The sequence below is a fragment of the Anomalospiza imberbis genome, chromosome 3 (genome assembly GCF_031753505.1).
Source record: "Anomalospiza imberbis isolate Cuckoo-Finch-1a 21T00152 chromosome 3, ASM3175350v1, whole genome shotgun sequence".
Classification (NCBI taxonomy): Eukaryota; Metazoa; Chordata; class Aves; order Passeriformes; family Viduidae; genus Anomalospiza; species Anomalospiza imberbis.
This window is the reverse complement of record NC_089683.1, coordinates 114,519,403-114,536,405: the sequence shown is the minus strand read 5'-3', so window position 1 is coordinate 114,536,405 and position 17,003 is coordinate 114,519,403. Positions and strand designations below refer to the sequence as shown.

Here is a 17,003-nt window from a genome sequence, read left to right as displayed (position 1 = left end):
GAATACCAAAAGAGCGCGGAATGGAGCAGACGCGTTCCTCTCGCCACCTTTCGGGGCGCCCCGGCAAAGGGGAAAGGGCTGGGGCTGGCAGTGCGGGGAAACTACAAGTCCCATGAGGCAGCGGGCGGCGCATGCGCGGTGGGCGCGGCAGAGGCGGCGGGCGGGGCGCGCCTGCGCGCTGGGCCCGTGGCGGTGGCGGGAAGCGCGGCTGAGGTAACGCGGAGCCGCGGGTCTGAGGGCCCAGGGCGAGGGGAGGCCAGGGGAGGGCAAGCGGACAGGAGAGGAGAGGAGGGGACAGGAGAGGAGGGGAGGGGAGGGTGCCGGTGCTGCCCTGGCCCACACTGCCCCCGGGGTCATTAGCGAGCGGGCCGCACGGCCGGGCTGCCGTGGCTGGGCGTGCCCGCGTCCGGCGGGGCTTCTTGTCCGCAGTGGTTTATCCCCCTCTGCCCAAGGGAGGGCTGTCCGCCACTGGAATTTTCAGGCACACGCAGAAAGTTTATTTTCCTGAGGGCACTTGGTGGTCACTGGTGTTGGCCCAGCTCTTTCACAGATGGCAAAAAGCGCTGACTGCATGTTACAGCCCTGTTCCCCACTAATTCCATTCCCAGTGCTGATCTGGGAGTGAAGCTCGAACTGGGAACTGAAGCCTGGTTACCCTGAACTAAAGCTCACACCTCTGGGCTTGTGCTTTAAACGGGCTTGCTGAGTTGTCTCTCTTTGTGCCCTAAACATCCAAAAGAGAGAGGTGTATTTTTAACCTGGATAGGTTCAATAATGTGTTTTGAAAACGGCAGGGAACTCATACCTTCATCAGTGGATTTGTTCTGCTCAAATTAGGGACAAGGGGCAACAGGTCTGTAGGTGTGTTTAGGAGTGCTCTTTTTTGTTATCTCTGAAATAAACCTGTGCTTTTTTTTTTGTTTGTTTGTTTGTTTTTTAGCTGGATAGGTTTCTGTAGAGAAAAAGCCATACTGGTTATGATGCAAAAACGCAGCTGGAGGTAGGTTTTTATAGATGTGAACTTTTCCTTAAGAAATCCTTTCTATTTCCTTCAGTTAAGCCACTCATTCCTATACTGGAAAAAAATTTCCCCAGTTGTGTTAGCTCAGGTACTGTTGGAGCTGCAAAGTCAACTTGCTGGGGAAAGTAAAGTTGTCTTGGGTTGTTTTTTTTAGCTCCAAGTTATTTTAATTTTTTTTCAGTTCTCCATTGTGGCTCATCATGCATGCAACACTTGAAGCAATTCTGCCAGTTTTCAACCACTAATGCTTTCAGAGAGAAGGGAGACACTTCCCCAGAGGGAAATCTCCATTAAATTCTGTTCTTTGTGTACAAGAGTAGATCCCGACCACTCCATTTCTTTCTTGTAAGTTATCTGCACAGAAATGCCACTTTAGTGATTTATTGGAAAGCACATGGTTCTTTATTCAGCAGGGCACAAGGGTTCCTCATTTCTTAGCAATCCTAGAACCTCTTTCCTTTTGTAAAACAAAAAACAGGACAGCAGCTGGCAAACTCTGCCTTCCCTGGTGGTTTGGTTCATACACTGCACAGACATTTCCACAAGTGCTGGAAAGTCCACAGGTGTATTCCCCAGCACAACAAAGGCTGCTGAATCAAAACTCATGCAAGTCACTGAAGCACCGTGTTGCACTAAACTTAACTCTGGAGCTCGTAATATTCCATATCTCAATAGCTCCATGATTCAAACACTGACCTGGTGTAAATTTATTCCTTGGAAAGTGCTGAGGGAGCAGCTTACTACCAGTGAATTTATGCTGAATCAGGCATCCTCTTGCTTCCTCCAGTGGCACAAAGCTGGAGTACACTTTTTCTTTTGTGCTGCGGCTTTACGTAACAAAGCCACAGCCACGGGCCCAACATTTGCTCTCTTCTGATTAGTGCATGTCCACAGTGACCATTAATGAGCCTGTTAATAATCATCCAACAGCAGCCTGGGAATCCACAAGCTTGGATACTGTCACACAGGAATAAGAATATATGTTTCCTCTTTTATTTTAAATCCCAGCTCTGGCACCTCTGGTTAGAGGTAAGCCCCAGGAGAGAGGGGATTAATTTTTCTGCACTGATGAAGGTCAATACTCGTGGATCCCAAGTCCAAGGTGTCCCTGCTGCTGCGAGCCTTGTTCTAATCAGCTGCCCCATTTTTGGGAAGTGGTGTGTGTGCCAGATGCTCACCCCCACACTGGGGCCACTGCAGCTGTGGGATGTGCCCACACAGAGTAGCTGCCCGTGCTTTTGTTTGCCGCGGTGCCCAGGGCTCGGGCAGTGTGGGAGGTGCTGTGTGAGGGGCGTGGGGAGGGAGGAGAGCAGCGTGGAAGGGTTGGCAGGAGCACAGTGCTGCTGTTGGCCAGCAGCGAGCAGTGGTTCTGGCTTTGCAGCGGGTAGAGGCAGCTTTGGGATGGTAAACTGGTTACTCCAGCAGGAGACTAGGGCCTCAATTCTGCATGGGAAATGCCACTGTGGAAGTGTTACATTTTATCCGTGTGCCAAAAACTTCCTAGGGCTTCAGTACAGCTCTGGAAGGTGTGCTGAGAATGGTATTGCTCGTATGCTGTTCTTGCTTTTAAATTTTGTGTCTTTGAGCACAGCTATGTTTGAAACCTGGTTTGGAAAAATACATTTATATTTTATTCTGAACTTTAAACAAATTTCTTTGAACCTGAAAATATTTGCAGTGCATCTGGTTTCTCTTTGCCTTTTCTAACTTCAAGTCCCACAACTGTATTTACTGCTGCTGTCTGTTTAGGGATACAAAAGAAAATCGTGAGCTGATACCCTATAAGGTGCCTTGTCCCCACAATCCCCTGAAGTTGGTCATTCTCTATAAGCTTAAGAGTTTTAATACCTCACAGCAATGGATTTGCTTCAATGTCCTCTGTGTAGCTTTTATTTCCCCCTCCCTCTTTTGGGGGTTGTTCATGGCAGATCTGGTTTCTGTGCCTACTTCCATGGCAGTTCTGATCCTGTTGCTGTAGGGATGTCCTGTGATGCAACTTTAGCTACTTGCAACAAATCTTCAAGTGTTTCAGATGTCAGATTTGGCGGGCCTGCAGCTGTTCCTTTCAGGAGCGTTTCCTATTCTCCTCGCTCATTGTTTTTTTATCTTATTTATCTGAAGAATAAAGGTGATAAAAGGTAAATGAAGACACTTTGGTCATAGCAATTCTTTGTTTGGCAAAGGGCAAGAATAGGAGAGTGGCAGAGTGTTATGACTATGTAAATCAGAAATTTCTTTTTCCACAGGAGGAAAAAAATATGGTAACACACAGACTGTTTCTGACAGAAGGAAGAAAACTCTAACTGCTCACAAACACTTCTTGTCAGGATGCAATTCCTACAGATCCTGTCCAGGAAACCGGGGAGCCTGGAAGTGCTTTTTCAAATACCATTTTGCCAAAAGCAGTTCCCATACACGTGTGTGTCTACCTCTGCATGTGTCTATAGCAAAAAGAAAAAAGGAAACAGCTATGAACAAGTTGACCAAGAAAAATACAAGAACTTGGTCCACTCTGTTACATCATACAAAACCAGCGCCCAAACACCAGAGACAATACTTGAGGAAGACAATTTGTTATATGGGCCACCAGCTAAGCACACACCTCCAGTTAAAGCTGGGACAAAAACTCCCAAGAATTGGGTTCCTTTAATAAACCCCAGCAAGAGAATTCTTCCTGTCAGCAGAGATTCAAACGTCCCCATGAAAATCGGGTTACAAAGAACGAAGATGCCCAGTGTTACCCGCATCCTTCAACAAACCCTCTCTCCACAGCAAGTCTTCTATCTGGAAAGATGGAAGCAGAAAATGATAGAGGAGCTTGGAAAAGAGGGATTTGAAGAGTATACCAAAAGTAAGTCTAGCCACAGTGTGATTGTAGAGTAGAAGCAGTAGTTTGGATTGCTGGCAGGTACGATGGGCCAAGTGGTTTGGAAATCCATGAAGTTGTTTCCATTTCATGAGAGCCTGTTGTGAGTGTACCTGCTACCAATGAGCCTAAGCTCTGGTCTTTGTTCTGGGACCACTAAAATGGATTTATAAATTTGTGGAAAATCAGAGTCAGACTGTAGGCATACTTGCACAATCCTGTCTGACTTTCCTTTAGTTCTTGGTTTGCCAGTATCTATTTAGAAGTAGGTATTTTTCAGATGATGTTACTGAGCCTCTTTGCAGTTGCAAAGCTACTTTGTAACAAGATGGAAATAGGCATTTTGAACTCATACAGTCCTGAGTGTTTAAAAGCCAATGTGTCCTGCTGTTTATGGTGAGGTTTTTCAGTAACTGTTTGGTTTATCCAGTGTATGTATGAGTAAGCAGTGAGACTAAAAATGTAAAGGAAGTGTCAATTTCACTATTGACAATTTATTTTCTGTTTCTTTCCCTTCTCCCCACACCCTCAAACTTTCAGTACAAAAGCCCGGACTGGTTTAAGAGCTACATTGTGGAATATGTAGGATGCAAATCTAAAGTAGTGTCTAAAATGTGAGGGGGTTTTCCCATTTTTCTTAGATCTTTTTCTCCAAGGAGAGCTCTTCCATTCAGCTTTGGAATCAATATTCCTGTCTGAAGAGACAGCAGCTAGGGACCAGGGTGAAGATGATGTCGTGGCTGGCTACCTATCCAGTGTGGGACATGTCTTGGAAGACATCAGCGAGGTGAAGGCTCTGGAAAGTGGAGTTCACCATGGGACCCTGCAGTACCTGGGCCTGGTCGACTGCGTGGCCAAGTATCGGTGAGGTGCCCTTCCCTAAAACTCCTGTCCTGCGGTGCCGTGGAGGAGTGTGTGATTGAGTGCCTGGGGGAAGCTGGACAGATCTCTAGGACTGGCAGGCTGGAGGAGCTCCCCTGGATGATCCTCATGGCAGAAGTGCTGTTTTTGCTGGTGGGGACTTCCCTACTGGAGAAGGGACAGGTTTAAGCAATTGTCAGCATTTTCCAGGGACTGCGGCAGGTTTGAGTTAGTTTTAGTTTGTTTTTTAGGAACTAAACTGCCTGTGTGAAAGAGACTTGTTTAGTCACAATAATGAGCAATCAGGGGAAAACAGGCTGGGTGTGAAAAGTCTTTATGTGCTCCCTTATTTCTTACTTGTGACTAAACTTAAGTTTAAACCATTGTCCTGTCTTGTTCTCTTGTGCAGGGGCCAACTGTGTGTGATCGACTGGAAAACTTCCGAGAAGCCAAAGCCATTTCTGCAGAATACTTATGACAACCCATTACAGATTGCTGCATATATTGGAGCCATAAATCATGATGCCAATTATGACTTCCAGGTCAGTAGGCCTGCTGCATGCCAAGAGAAGCAGCAATGCCTATGTGATCTTCATTTCTTCCTGTCTTTAGAACCTGCTGCCCATTGTGGAAGTGTTGGTAGGATTTGTAACAAGAGAGCCCAATCTGAGATCAGGTTAAGATGTCATACTGTGAAATAATTCCATTACTCCTGTTAATCCTGCTGCCCTTGGTTGCCAGTAGTGAATTTTCAGTGGTTTTAAGGAAGTGCTCAGTGGGACCAAGAGATGCTCAGATGAACTCCCAGGGACTTGGCACCTGGGCAATCCCCTGTGCTCTGTCTTGTGTGGTTTTGGCTTGTGTCAAGAGTAGGAAAGGGCCGGAGAGGAAATAAAGCAAAAGAACCTGCAAACAAGAAAATGGTATGGGAGGGTCTTGCCTGATCCTGCCTTGCTGTGTCCCACTAGCAAATGAGGGACTAAGTGATGCACTTGGTGTCTGGAAGCTGTACTGTGTTCCCTCAGGGAAAAGCAGTGTGTTGGGAATCACTTCATCAGATTCATCAGAAGACTGTGGAATACTGTTTTTAAAGACTCCAAAAGCAATTCTAGCCTGCCTGCTTGGCCCGAAGGATTTTTACCTCAGTACGGGTATTGAACGGGAAAAATAAGAAGCAGAAGAGAGCAGGTTAATTTGTATGTTGTGCAAATGACTTTCTAGGATACTGTAAAGGTCAGTGAACACAAGCAGTCCACAGACATGATCCTTACGGAGTGAAATATGGGCTGGAATTCTGCTAGTAGCTTCCTGTCCACCACTGCCAGTGGCTGTTTGGGATTTGGGATTTGTCAGCTACGAAAGATGTCAGAACATACCCTAAGTAACCATTTCTATCCAGACTGAAGCTGGAGGGTGGCATCAGTCTGGTTGTATGGCCCCAAGCAAAAACTCCTCAGTCTCTGGCAATTTTCCTGGCACCTGCAGGGTTTAAATATCACTCATGCTCAGAGTTCATGTCCCCTGGTTTTCACTGGAGTTACTCAGAGCTTTGGGCTCGGGGTTTTTGGAGCATTTGAATGTTAAGTCTCCAAGTGTTTTACAGTAAGCTGTTTTCCCTTTTCATTCTTATGTGAGATGTGTACGTTCGGAAGGTGTTTTTGTGAGGTTCAGCTCTTAGGGTTGCACACAAGTGTCGGGTTTGTGACAGCCCTGTTTGTGCCGCAGGTTCGCTGTGGGCTCGTTGTGGTTGCCTACAAGGACGGCTCTCCGGCACATCCGCATTTCATGGATCCTGACCTGTGCTCTCACTACTGGAGTAAGTGGCTCTTGCGCCTGGAGGAGTACATGGACAAAACTGACCCACACAAAGCACGAGTGGCCTGAGCACAGAGACAAAGGAAGAACCTTTTGTTTAAATGTACCACTTTCATGTTCTTTTTTGAGTAACTTTGGCCAATTTCTTACTAGCTCCCCTCTCTCCCCTCCCAAAAAGGCAAGTAACTTTCAAATGGGGAATATCTATTTCTTCATACTGTAGGTGACCTCTGGTCCAGGCAGAAAAAACCCAACTTAGTTGGCCTCTCTTTTTTATCCCACACAGTTTATACAGCCTGGGGTTGATAGAAAAGTTTCTACTATCAAGTAAAAACTGCTTGATCAAATCACCTTTCATTTGTGATTTTTGAGGGGAAAAAATGTTGCAGAACTAAGTCTTTAAAAATGAAGTTGGTGAACTGAAGCAAAACAACATATACGATGTATGAGCTGAGAGAAATGCAAATGATAGAGAAATGGATATAGTAGACTGGGTTTCAGTCAGTTCTTGCTCATGCCATCATCAGGCTTGTTATTATTTGTGGTTTTTCTTATAGCTACGACTGGAAAACCTGTGCTGAGAGTTATAATTGAAGTCCTCATTAGTTCTTACTTAGAATAGTACAGCAAAGTGGCCACTTAGCAGAAGTGGCTCAGCAAGAGAGGAGCAGAATTGGAGCCAACACTCCCAGAAATTTCCAGTGAGTGTTCTGAGAGGTGGGAATGTTGGCTGCTGCTAGTGGCTCCTCCTGCAGGTGTTTTAACACCCAGCTCACAGAAAAGCACTGTGAGATGGGCTGTGTGCCTTGGCTTGGGAGCTCTGCTGCCACTGCCTTGAGCTCTCCTGACTCTGCTGTGGTCTGAGCCAACAAGGAGCCCACCCCAAGAACGATCCCCATTGCTACGTGAGTGAGTTTCTCTGTCAAAGCAGGCCTGCGGCTGTGAAGCAGGGCCTTCTGAGCGGTGAAGAACTGCTGGTTAGGTTTTGGGGGCTGTTTTTTATGGGTTTCTCTTTGTTCTTTGGGTTTTTTTTTTCCAAATAAGGTTGTGAATAAATGTTTTGAAACAGAACTTTTACTTTTGAAGCATATAAAATCAAGTCTGTAAAGCAGAGAATAAGCCTTGATCATGTCAGGCAGTATTGCTCTGGAAAACCTTTTTCCTCATTCTCTTTGTCTTCTATGAATTGTATGTGTGAGTTTTCACAATAACACTGCAGTTTACAAATAAAATTATATCCAACCCCTAAGCTTCCAGAAAATCAGCCAGAACCCCATGCCTGAGGACGGCTGCCAGCAAAGCCACTTTGTAAACCTAAGTCCCAGCTGAGTCTGTACCTCGGAGAGCCAGGAGGAGGCAGACGGCCTTCAAAAGACAGCAGCGGTGGGAGTCACTCGTGTCTGGCACTTCTGAAAGCCTGGCTGCTGCCTTGGGCATCCCTGGCTGAGCTGTGGAGCAGTTCTGGAGCAGCACAAGCTGGTTTGTCCTGTAACAGGAGTGGCAGGTGGCTGTCGCCAGTGTCACACAAACCCAAGCACTCTTTGTGACCAGTTTCAATTGAGTTGCCAGACTGTTAAAGTGTTGTGCCCAGGGCACTGCTATAGGCTGTCTGTCCTCTGCAGAAAAACCTGCTGGGCAGCCAGGGCAGTTGCTTCAGCTCTGACGTCCAGCTTCCCGGGGCTTTGCTCTCCATCCAGGATGGCTTTTTCCCTGTGGCCTGCCACCTGCTCCCTTTCTCATTTGTTGTGAATCCTTTCTGTGCCCACCTCACTGTGCCTGTGGTTCTGTCAGCAGGGATGTGCTGTGGCAGTGGCACTGGAGGGAGAGCAAAAGCAACACGTGGTGCAGGAGGGATAAAAAACCAACCCGTGCACACAGGTACACCCACAAAACATGTCTCTGGCTGGAGAGGAGGGGTTTCAGCCCCAGCTCTGCTGTGCCAGGGGAAGGGCTGAGGTTTCAGCAGAGCTGTGCTCGCAAATCCTGTGCAGTCAGGTGAACATTAATCCCCTTGCAGTGAGCAACCTTCCCTTTACACTGCTCAGTTACGAGACCTGGGGGTCGGTGTACAAGCTTTAGCTTTCTGCAAAGTCAGGAGCTTCTAATTTACCTCAGATGCTTTTTTTTCCCCAGCAACTTCCCATTTATTAAAGTATATGACAAACTTTCCTGCTATATAGGATAAGTTTGTTCTTAACACAATAGCATCACTTTATTATCCTCATTTTCAAGGTCTCAAGCACCAACAGGTGTGCTCAATAAAGCATTAATATCCTTAAGCATGCTTTAAGACCCCTAGAATCTTTTCCCCACAAAAACCCAAGCAGGTGCCTGCACAAAACTGAAGCAAGTTGAAAAGACTTTTTTACAATTCTTGTAAAGTTGCTCGAAATGTCTCATTTCAGCAGCAATGACTGTGGAAGTCCTGGCTAAGCCTGACTTGGTATTTTAGGTGGGAGGAGCCTTCTACACTTGGAGTGGTCACAGAGGAGCAGCCAGGTTGGTGCCTGCAGTTTTGCACTGATCTCCTGAAGCAGACACAGGCTCAGTTCCCCTTTCCACTGCATTGTTGTATTAGTGAACAGCACTTGAATATAAAAGAGAAAAAAAAAAAACCAAACACACACACCATAAAATATGCACCAAATTGCATTTCATCATGACAGAAAATACTTATTTTCAAGTCATTACAGTGCTTTCTTTGGTTTCTGGGTTGCTATAAGTGTATGTTAAAAGGATGTAATAATCCTCAAAGTGAGCACGGCAAGTCCAGGAACATCAGAGCTAAGATTTCACTTGCATATCAACATGATAAAAGTGAGTTCATGGCTTCAAGTACTTAAGACACAACCAAAGGTCTGCCCCAGAATAATGTCATTTGCTAGTAGAGAAACTTTGGGAAGAAAACGTTCTGCATCCTTTGGGAAGAGTTTCAACTCACCTTGGATCACACTTGCATAAATTGTTAGCAGACTGCACAGGGGGCAGAGCTGAGGGTATTTGCACTTTGTAACTCATTTGCTGATACAACGCACTCCTGTTCTTTAGGCACTTCAATTAATGTTGCACAGAACTGTGCTCCAGTAGGCTCTTACCCAACACTTTTCACCCAAACCTCTCATAAGTAATTTGCATGGGAGGTAGCAGTTATTAACTTTACAAAATACTGGGGAAATGCTTTACAATACACTGGGGAAAGGTGAACTCATTTGTCAGGGGTGTTCAGACCTGTGGCAGAGCTGAAACAGAAAACAGGTTGCCCAAACGTCAGTGCAGTAAATACTCCATCCGAGAGGTGACAGCCTTTGCAAGCATTCCGTTTTTATTGGCCAGATAAAAAAAAAAGTCTGATGTTTCCATCACAAATGGGAATATTTCTGTCAAGCCGAGGTTTTACCAGCATCGAGAGAGTCCCGTTAACAAAAGCATCCCTTTAATTTCAGGTGTTTCTTTCAAAACTGTTCTTAAAAAAATAATATACGTAGTCCTACATGTAAACTTCATTCCTGCCGAGCGCCGCGAGCCCCCGTGTCACTCGTCCTTGCCGTCCTCTTTGGAGTTCCTCTGCAGGACGGGGCTGAGTTTGGTTTGCAGAACAGCTGCGAGTTTTTTGGAGGTTTTCTTCAGGAAGGCGCTGCCGGGGTGGACGCCGCTGACGTGCAGGTACAGGTCCTCCTGCGTGGGGCCCGTGTAGCCGCAGTCCTCGCACACGTACAGCTTGTCCCTCCTCTGCTTGTAGGCGTACTGCTGCTGCACGCCGTGGATCTTCTTCAGGTGCGACTCCAGCGAGCAGCGCTGCGTGAAGGCCTTGTTGCAAACCTCGCACTTGTAAGGACGAATGCCTGCGGCGGGGAAACACAGCCGTTACCTGTGGTGTCACCTGTGGTGTCACCTGTTGTGTGGTGTCACCTGTGGTGTCACCTGTGGTGTCACCTTTGGTGTCATGTCACCTGTGGTGTCACCTGTGTCTTGTTTCCTACAGCCAGCCAAGAGCAAGGCTCTGGCACATCAGCTGCTGAGATGGTATCCAGCAGCCAGAGGAGCTGCCTCTCTAAATGAAACATCCTCCTTTCAGGCTATGGGTTTTCAGGAATGGGTTGATATATTTAGGCATAGAAAACCCAGGAATGTTATCCTAAAGTCAGTGGTTTGGTCCTAAGGCAGCCATTATCAACTCCTGCAAAACTTATTTTAGCCCCCTGACTATTTGAAATCCTGTGATTAGGTAAAACTATCAGTTTCAGCTTTTACAATGAATGAAAACTTCTGTCTTGGTAAGATTTTCATTTTTCTCTTTTGGTTTAATGAGGCTTCAGTGAGCAGCAGTGAATGTCCAGCAATCCCAAGTGCTTCAAAGGAGCGAGAGCCCTTTCATACAATACAGTTTTGATGACTGAGATTACAAATTCTAGAGAAGTGCAGGAAGATGAAAGAAATAACTCTGTGTGTTTCCAGAAGAAGGAAAAGAAACTGGCTTGTGATTTGAAAGCCCAGACAACCAACACCACAAAAATCAATTTTACCACCAATCAACACTGATTTAACAACAACTCCCCCAGTGCTTAAAGAGCTGAGGGTTTAGCAACACTTGAAAGAACTTAAACCAGCAGGAATTCTGCTTACTAGACTGGATCAGTAAGTTTCCAAGCAAAGACCACCCTTAAAACTGATATAAGGAGTCACCTAACCCCCTCTTTTCCCCAGGGCAGGTGGAACCTGGAAGATCAGACCAATGGTGAGCCAGGCAGAAATGGGTAAACCAGATTGGTCTGTTCAGGCAGTTGTAATTTTGTGATTGCATTAAGTAACCAGTCAGGACCTGATCTATCTACCAGAAATCCAAGCCAATTAGAAGTTCCAACAAGCAGCATCTCAACTGCATTTTTGTTTAGTTAAAAGAGGTTATCCCAGTGCACTAGATTAAACTACCAAGAAAGAAGTTTCCTAATACCTGCTGCTGTGAAATTGCTTCATTTCCATTAAACTGGAGTTGGAGAGAAAGCCCAAACCTTCATCAGAATTCACACACAAAAGCAGTTTCGTGCTCATTTGAAGGCAATTTAAACCTCCAGCATCCTTGGTGCCTGCTCCAACACTCCAGAGGCAGGAACACAAGCACAGAAAGGGCAGTGGGAACCTCTTCATCACTTAGGAATAATTTAAAATCATTTAGGAATCATTTCAAATTATTCTGACCGGAGACCCTCTTGGGTTTATTTTCTGACTCTCTGATGAGGGGACAGCTTGAAAAATCACTTCCTTTGGAAGCACTGACTCCACACTCCAGCCATGCCCCAGTGGCAGCTCTCTTTCCCACATGAAAGCTTTGCAAACAAACTCAAACAGCCCAAAACATTGGCTCCAGGCAATGCTTTCCCATCCAGACAGGTGGCATTGGTTGTGGGGGCTCTACTACTAAGAAACAGCTCCTGCCTACCAACATCCTTGTGTCACTTCTAGCAGTTCACCTGGTTAATGGGGCTCTGCAGAGCATCTGCACACATCTGGAAAGATGGGATGTGCCTGGGAGATGTGGAACATGCACCTTCTGGGTGCCCAACAGTGCAAAGTCAAATGGCCCACCAGGAAGCATTGTCCAAACCAAACCAAACCAAACCAAACCAAAAACCCAAAAAAAGCCAATCAAACTGGCAGCCTTCTCCCTGCTCCAGGCTGGGGTAAGAACTTCTGGGAAAAGTGAGCTGGATTTGAGGCAACAGAAACACAACCACTGCGATTTGGGACGGACTCAGGAACTGGCCCCACAGCAGAGAGCACATCCTCCAGCCTGGGGGAGGCACAGCACGAACCACACCCTGCTTCCTCCAGGCATTTCCAAAATCAAGGCAGAATCCCATCCTGCACAGCAATCAGCCGGGAAGGCTCTCAACAGCAAAATCCCCAGGAAGCTGCTGCTCGCTGCCTCTAGAGGGCAAAGCGTTTTCATGGAGCCCCTGCCTGCCCTCCCCGCTGCACACGGATGACTGCAGGGACTTGCTGTCCCGGGTGCTTGTCCCAGGCAGCTTTTCCTGGGGGTAATGCCAGCCTCGCTGCCCCCGGCATGGCAGCACGGCGCTGTGGCTGCTCGAGCTGTGGACGGCAGGTCCTGCACCCTCACGGCTTCCCACGGGGTGCAGTAGTTCTCCTCAGATTTCATCATTCCCAGGACTTTTCTCTGTCCGCAGGCACGTCCTCCCCTTTTCTCTGCTTCCCCACTATTTTTGGCAAATGTTGTTAACCAGGGCTCCGTGCTATGATCTTGCCAGGATACCCCCACCCTCTCTTTGTCCTTGCTCCACCCCACCCCTTCTCCCCGAGCCTCCCGCGGGTCCCCAGGGAAGGCATTCTCACCAGTATGGGTCCGGACATGCCTTTTCAGATCAAAGGTGTCGTTGAAGCCTTTTCCACAGAAGGTGCACAAGTGTCTCTTCACCTGGCTGTGGCACTTGATGTGACGGTTGAGCATCCTCTGCAGGCGAAAGCCTTTGCCACACAGCTCGCAGCTATGCAGGGCAGCATCGTTGCAGGTGCCAGTGGTGAACTGAGGAGTGGGAGAGGACTTTGTGAGCATTGGGATGAACCAACAGAAAAAATAAAGCAAAACAAGCAGGGCTTATTGTGGCATTAAAAATTAAAAAAAAAAAAAGGGGGGGATATATTAAAAATTACAAGTGAAAGCATTCAAGATTTTCCTGCTGGGTGAAACCTTCACGCTCTCCTTGCACTCAAGTGGGGGGCTTCATGTGCACAGTTTGGGACTGAGGTATCACTGGCCAGCTTGGATTCAGGGGTTAAAACAAATTCTGTGAAGTGGTATCCTTCCAGGGGTAGCAACCCTTATCCTGCTACATGGGTGAACACAAGGGCTTAGGCTATGAGCACCTCTCTGTGGGACCACTCGTGTGCTTGCCCCTGCTCTCAGCTGAAATCCTGGAAGGACAAGGGAAGTCCTCTCTGGTGCCAGGGAGCTGTTTTATGTGCTGCCTTCAATAGTCACGCCTCCAACTGCCCTGGGTCCCTCAAAAACCAGCCAGCAGTGATAAAAAAGGCGGTTTTGGAGAGATAAACCCAAGGCACGTTGTGCTGACTCAGCAGAGTCTGAAACAATGGCCCTAATCTTGCCCCGTTGGTGTCCCCGGCTCCTTAATTAACAGCAAAGTCACATTAGGGGGTAATCTCATTCCCACTCCTAGCACCAAAAGCATTGTGCCAACACCATGACATGACTAGAGGAGACACTGATGATTCAGCTCCTGGGAAGATCTTTCCTCAGAGAGAAGGGTTAATGTCTGGAAAATGTAAATACTGCGCTGCTGGTTTAATTATTCCTGGTGGAACACACGGACATGCCCCCGTTAGACGCCAGGGATGAGGGAAGGCCAGCAGAGCAGACAGGACCACGTGCACACATCCATCGGCTGAAAAACCCAGCTCTGCTGAAACGAGGTTTTGCCGTGACAGTCACAAATAGCCCAGGTTAAATTATACAAAGTAGGTTAAAGTCAAACAGCAGCAGGGCGGGCTTTTCACAAAGACAGGAATACGTCTGGGGTTTCTTTTTCCTGAAGAGCCAGTTATTTATCCCGGTTCTCCTCCTCTGCTTACTACTGAAGCTACGCTACTCAACACTGCAAAGAAAGATTAGAAAAAATCGGCAGCTGTGAAACCACGAGGTGTGAAACTGGAGGGGGAGCCATCTGGGAAGAATCTGTTGGGCAACAGGGCTATGACTCCACCTCAAGCAGCTGCATATAACCGGGGTGAAATTTAATCATGAGACTTCAGAACACGGTGACTGAAAAGCTGTCAGCCCCGCACAGACAATGCTAATTTCTACTGCTCCATCCAGCAAAACAGCAGCCAGGGTTTAACGAGGTGTTAACTAGCAGTGGTCAACACATCTCCTTCTGCCTAGCGCTGGGGTGGCCCGGCTCTACCTCTGCTCAGCGGACCCTGGATGCTCAGAGAGAGACGCGGCGCTGTTCGGGAGCTCGCTCGGTGTTGAATTCTCAGGTACCACGAGGACCTGAGGCACCGTGAGCAATTTGCCTTCTCAGCCTTTGGGAGGGAAATCACTGCGCTGCTCTGCTGGCTCTGCCCAGGGAGCAGCCAGGCAGCCAGAGCTCCTGCCCTTGCAGCACAGAGGCTCCTCAGCACAGCCAGTGGACAGACGACTGCTTCATTTCACCCAAGCCCGCAGGTCGCAATGGTCCTTCACAGCTATGGAGGAGAACGTTTAGCTGCTTTCTTGACAGCTCGTGGTGGGAGGTGGGCAGCCTGAAGGGTCACGCCAGCCCCTCTTGGTGAAGGCTTGAGTACAACCTAGAAGGCAGCTTCTAAGGAGGCCCCACGCTAAGGAACAAGATCCACCCACGCACCATGGGGCATGACTCCTCGCTGCCAGGGCTGGTCCTTCCTGGCTGGGTTCAGAGCTCCTGCAGGACCTGAGCCAAACAGGTCAGGGGCAGCACATCCCAGGCAAGGATAAGAGAAGGCAAAGGGCACTGGAAGATTATGGCACATCGCTTACGAGGCTTTCCCTGCCGCTGCCATCCTACAGCCGGCTGCTCTCGCAGGCCTCCACCTCGGTATGCAGGACAGGTGCTGTCACCACTAGCAAAGAGAGCCCAAGGGTTTGGTATTCCCGGGCAGCAGCCAGGCCTTGACCTTGAACAGGGGTCACCCCATTGCCAGAGAAGAGATGGTCGGGGTGTGGGCGGTTACCTTGATTTTTGACCTGACCATGGGGCGCTTGACGGCCAGGTCCAGCAGCATCCCCTCGCCCGTGCCCAGCTCGCCGGGGGCAGGCTGGGGCGTCGGGGGGTCGCTGGGCTCGGCGTCCCGGGTCCCGCTGCTGCCGCTGCTCTCCAGGCTGCAGCTGTCTTCATAGCCCAGCAGCACGCAGCCGATCCCGCCTGCAACGGGGTGGGGATGCGATAAAGCGGGGGGACCCCGGAGCCGCGGGCAGGGCAGGGGAGGGAGCCGGCGGGCCCCGGTGTTTAACCTGCGGGCGGGCCGCTGGCGGCGGGGGAGGATCCCCGGCTCACGCTGCAATCGGAAACTCAAACACGAACGGTCCCAAAGTTCAAACAAGCCAGCTCCGCCGCCTTCCCGTTATACCCCGGGCAAGGGCAGGAGGAGCGGGAGGAGGAGGAGAGGGGGAGGCCAGAAGTACATCATCCCCCCCCCCCCCCCCCGCCCTGGGTCCTTCCTTCTCCTCCCCCAGCCACCTTTCTCATGCAAACGAGGTTTCCCACCTTCCTGGACACACACACACACACACACTCCCCCCCAGATCCGCTCCCCGGGGAGCCCCGCCATCCCGGGGGCTCCCCGGGGTGGGAGACGCTGCCAGGCATGGGGGCGCACGGCCCGGCGGGGCTGGCACCCCTGCCGCCGCCCGGGGACTTTTCCCCCGAGCCTTGTCCGTGTCCCCTCCACCGCGTTTCGCACAGCTCTCTCTAAGCCGCCGCCCGCCCCCTCGGGGCTCCCCCGGCCCGGCAGAGCCCCCTCCCCAAGCCGCCCCCTCCGCGGAAGGCGGACCCCGCTCCCTGCGCGCCCCCGGCGGCGCCCGGCGCGGGGCGGCGGCCGCCGGCGCCGTACCTGGGATGTAGGTGTCGGCTCTCTCCTCGTCGGGCAGCCCATCCCAGCTGCGCACCGCCGGCTGCGGGCTCCGGCGCTTCACCAGGAAGGCTCTGGGCATGGCGCGGGCAGGGGGCACGGCTGGGCACGGAGCGGAGCGGCCGCTCAGCGCCGCCGCCCGCCCGCAGCCCGACGGGGCGCGGGCGCTGCGCTGCCGTCCGGGGGAGCGGGACCGCACGCACCGGGCAGAGCCGCTGAGGCGCGGGGAGGGGAAGGGGAGGGGAGGAGAGGGGAGAGGGTGGGGGGGAGGAAAGTTTCATAAGGTGGAATAGAAAAATGCACCAGGAAACTTGGGAAGGAGCATGCGTGCTGCAAACATAACGGTGTCAACAAGTCTGCTTACCTGTCCGACCGGTTGGAGCAGCTGAGCTTTGTTCCAGCCCTTCCTAAGGCATGAATGTTTGCAAAAGAATTTAACGTCTGAAAATTAAAAAAAAAAAAAAAAAAAAAAAAAACAAAAACCAAAAAAACCCAACAAAACCCAAACCAAACCAGAAACCCAGCCGAGGAGGGAGCCCCGCCGCTGCCGCCTGCCCGCGGCCCGCCGGCGGAGCCCCCGCCGCGCCGGCCCCGCTGCCCCTCTCTCCGCCGCCGCACCGGGATGCCCTGCCGGGAAAGGGGGCGCGGTTGCTCCCCGTTCGCGAGTGCGGCTCCCGCCGCCCGCGGGGGGCTGAGCAGAGACCCCCCCCGGACTGCCTGTCGAGGGGAAGACTTGCCGAGGCGCCGGGAAAGAGGCCGAGCTGTCCTCGGGGCAGCAGCAGGAAGAGAAAGTTCTTATTACTTTTCTTAATGACTAGC

The 17,003-nt window shown here is 49.9% G+C and overlaps 2 protein-coding genes across 4 annotated transcripts; one reads left to right on the top strand and one right to left on the bottom strand.

Moving 5' to 3' along the window:
* The first annotated feature begins 182 nt into the window (after window positions 1–182).
* MGME1 (mitochondrial genome maintenance exonuclease 1) lies at window positions 183–7,838 on the top strand. Of its 3 annotated transcripts, none has more exons than XM_068186627.1 (5): window positions 183–213; window positions 3,268–3,872; window positions 4,529–4,751; window positions 5,158–5,290; window positions 6,474–7,838. In XM_068186627.1, exons 2-5 carry the CDS (start codon window positions 3,350–3,352, stop codon window positions 6,630–6,632), a joined length of 1,038 nt encoding a protein of 345 aa, XP_068042728.1. In that variant the 5' UTR covers window positions 183–213; window positions 3,268–3,349; the 3' UTR covers window positions 6,633–7,838. The 3 variants fall into 3 exon arrangements, with proteins under 3 accessions (XP_068042728.1, XP_068042729.1, XP_068042727.1); XM_068186628.1 differs by lacking the exon at window positions 183–213 and adding an exon at window positions 977–1,000; XM_068186626.1 differs by lacking the exon at window positions 183–213 and adding an exon at window positions 1,159–1,366.
* An 886-nt stretch (window positions 7,839–8,724) lies between these two features.
* Window positions 8,725–16,770, bottom strand: OVOL2 (ovo like zinc finger 2). The gene is made up of 5 exons (XM_068186629.1): window positions 16,549–16,770; window positions 16,167–16,399; window positions 15,288–15,478; window positions 12,915–13,104; window positions 8,725–10,405 (listed from the first exon to the last, which is right to left on the bottom strand). The coding sequence occupies exons 2-5, from the start codon at window positions 16,264–16,266 to the stop codon at window positions 10,095–10,097; spliced, it is 792 nt and encodes a 263-aa protein (XP_068042730.1). The 5' UTR covers window positions 16,267–16,399; window positions 16,549–16,770; the 3' UTR covers window positions 8,725–10,094.
* Between the last annotated feature and the right edge of the window lie 233 nt (window positions 16,771–17,003).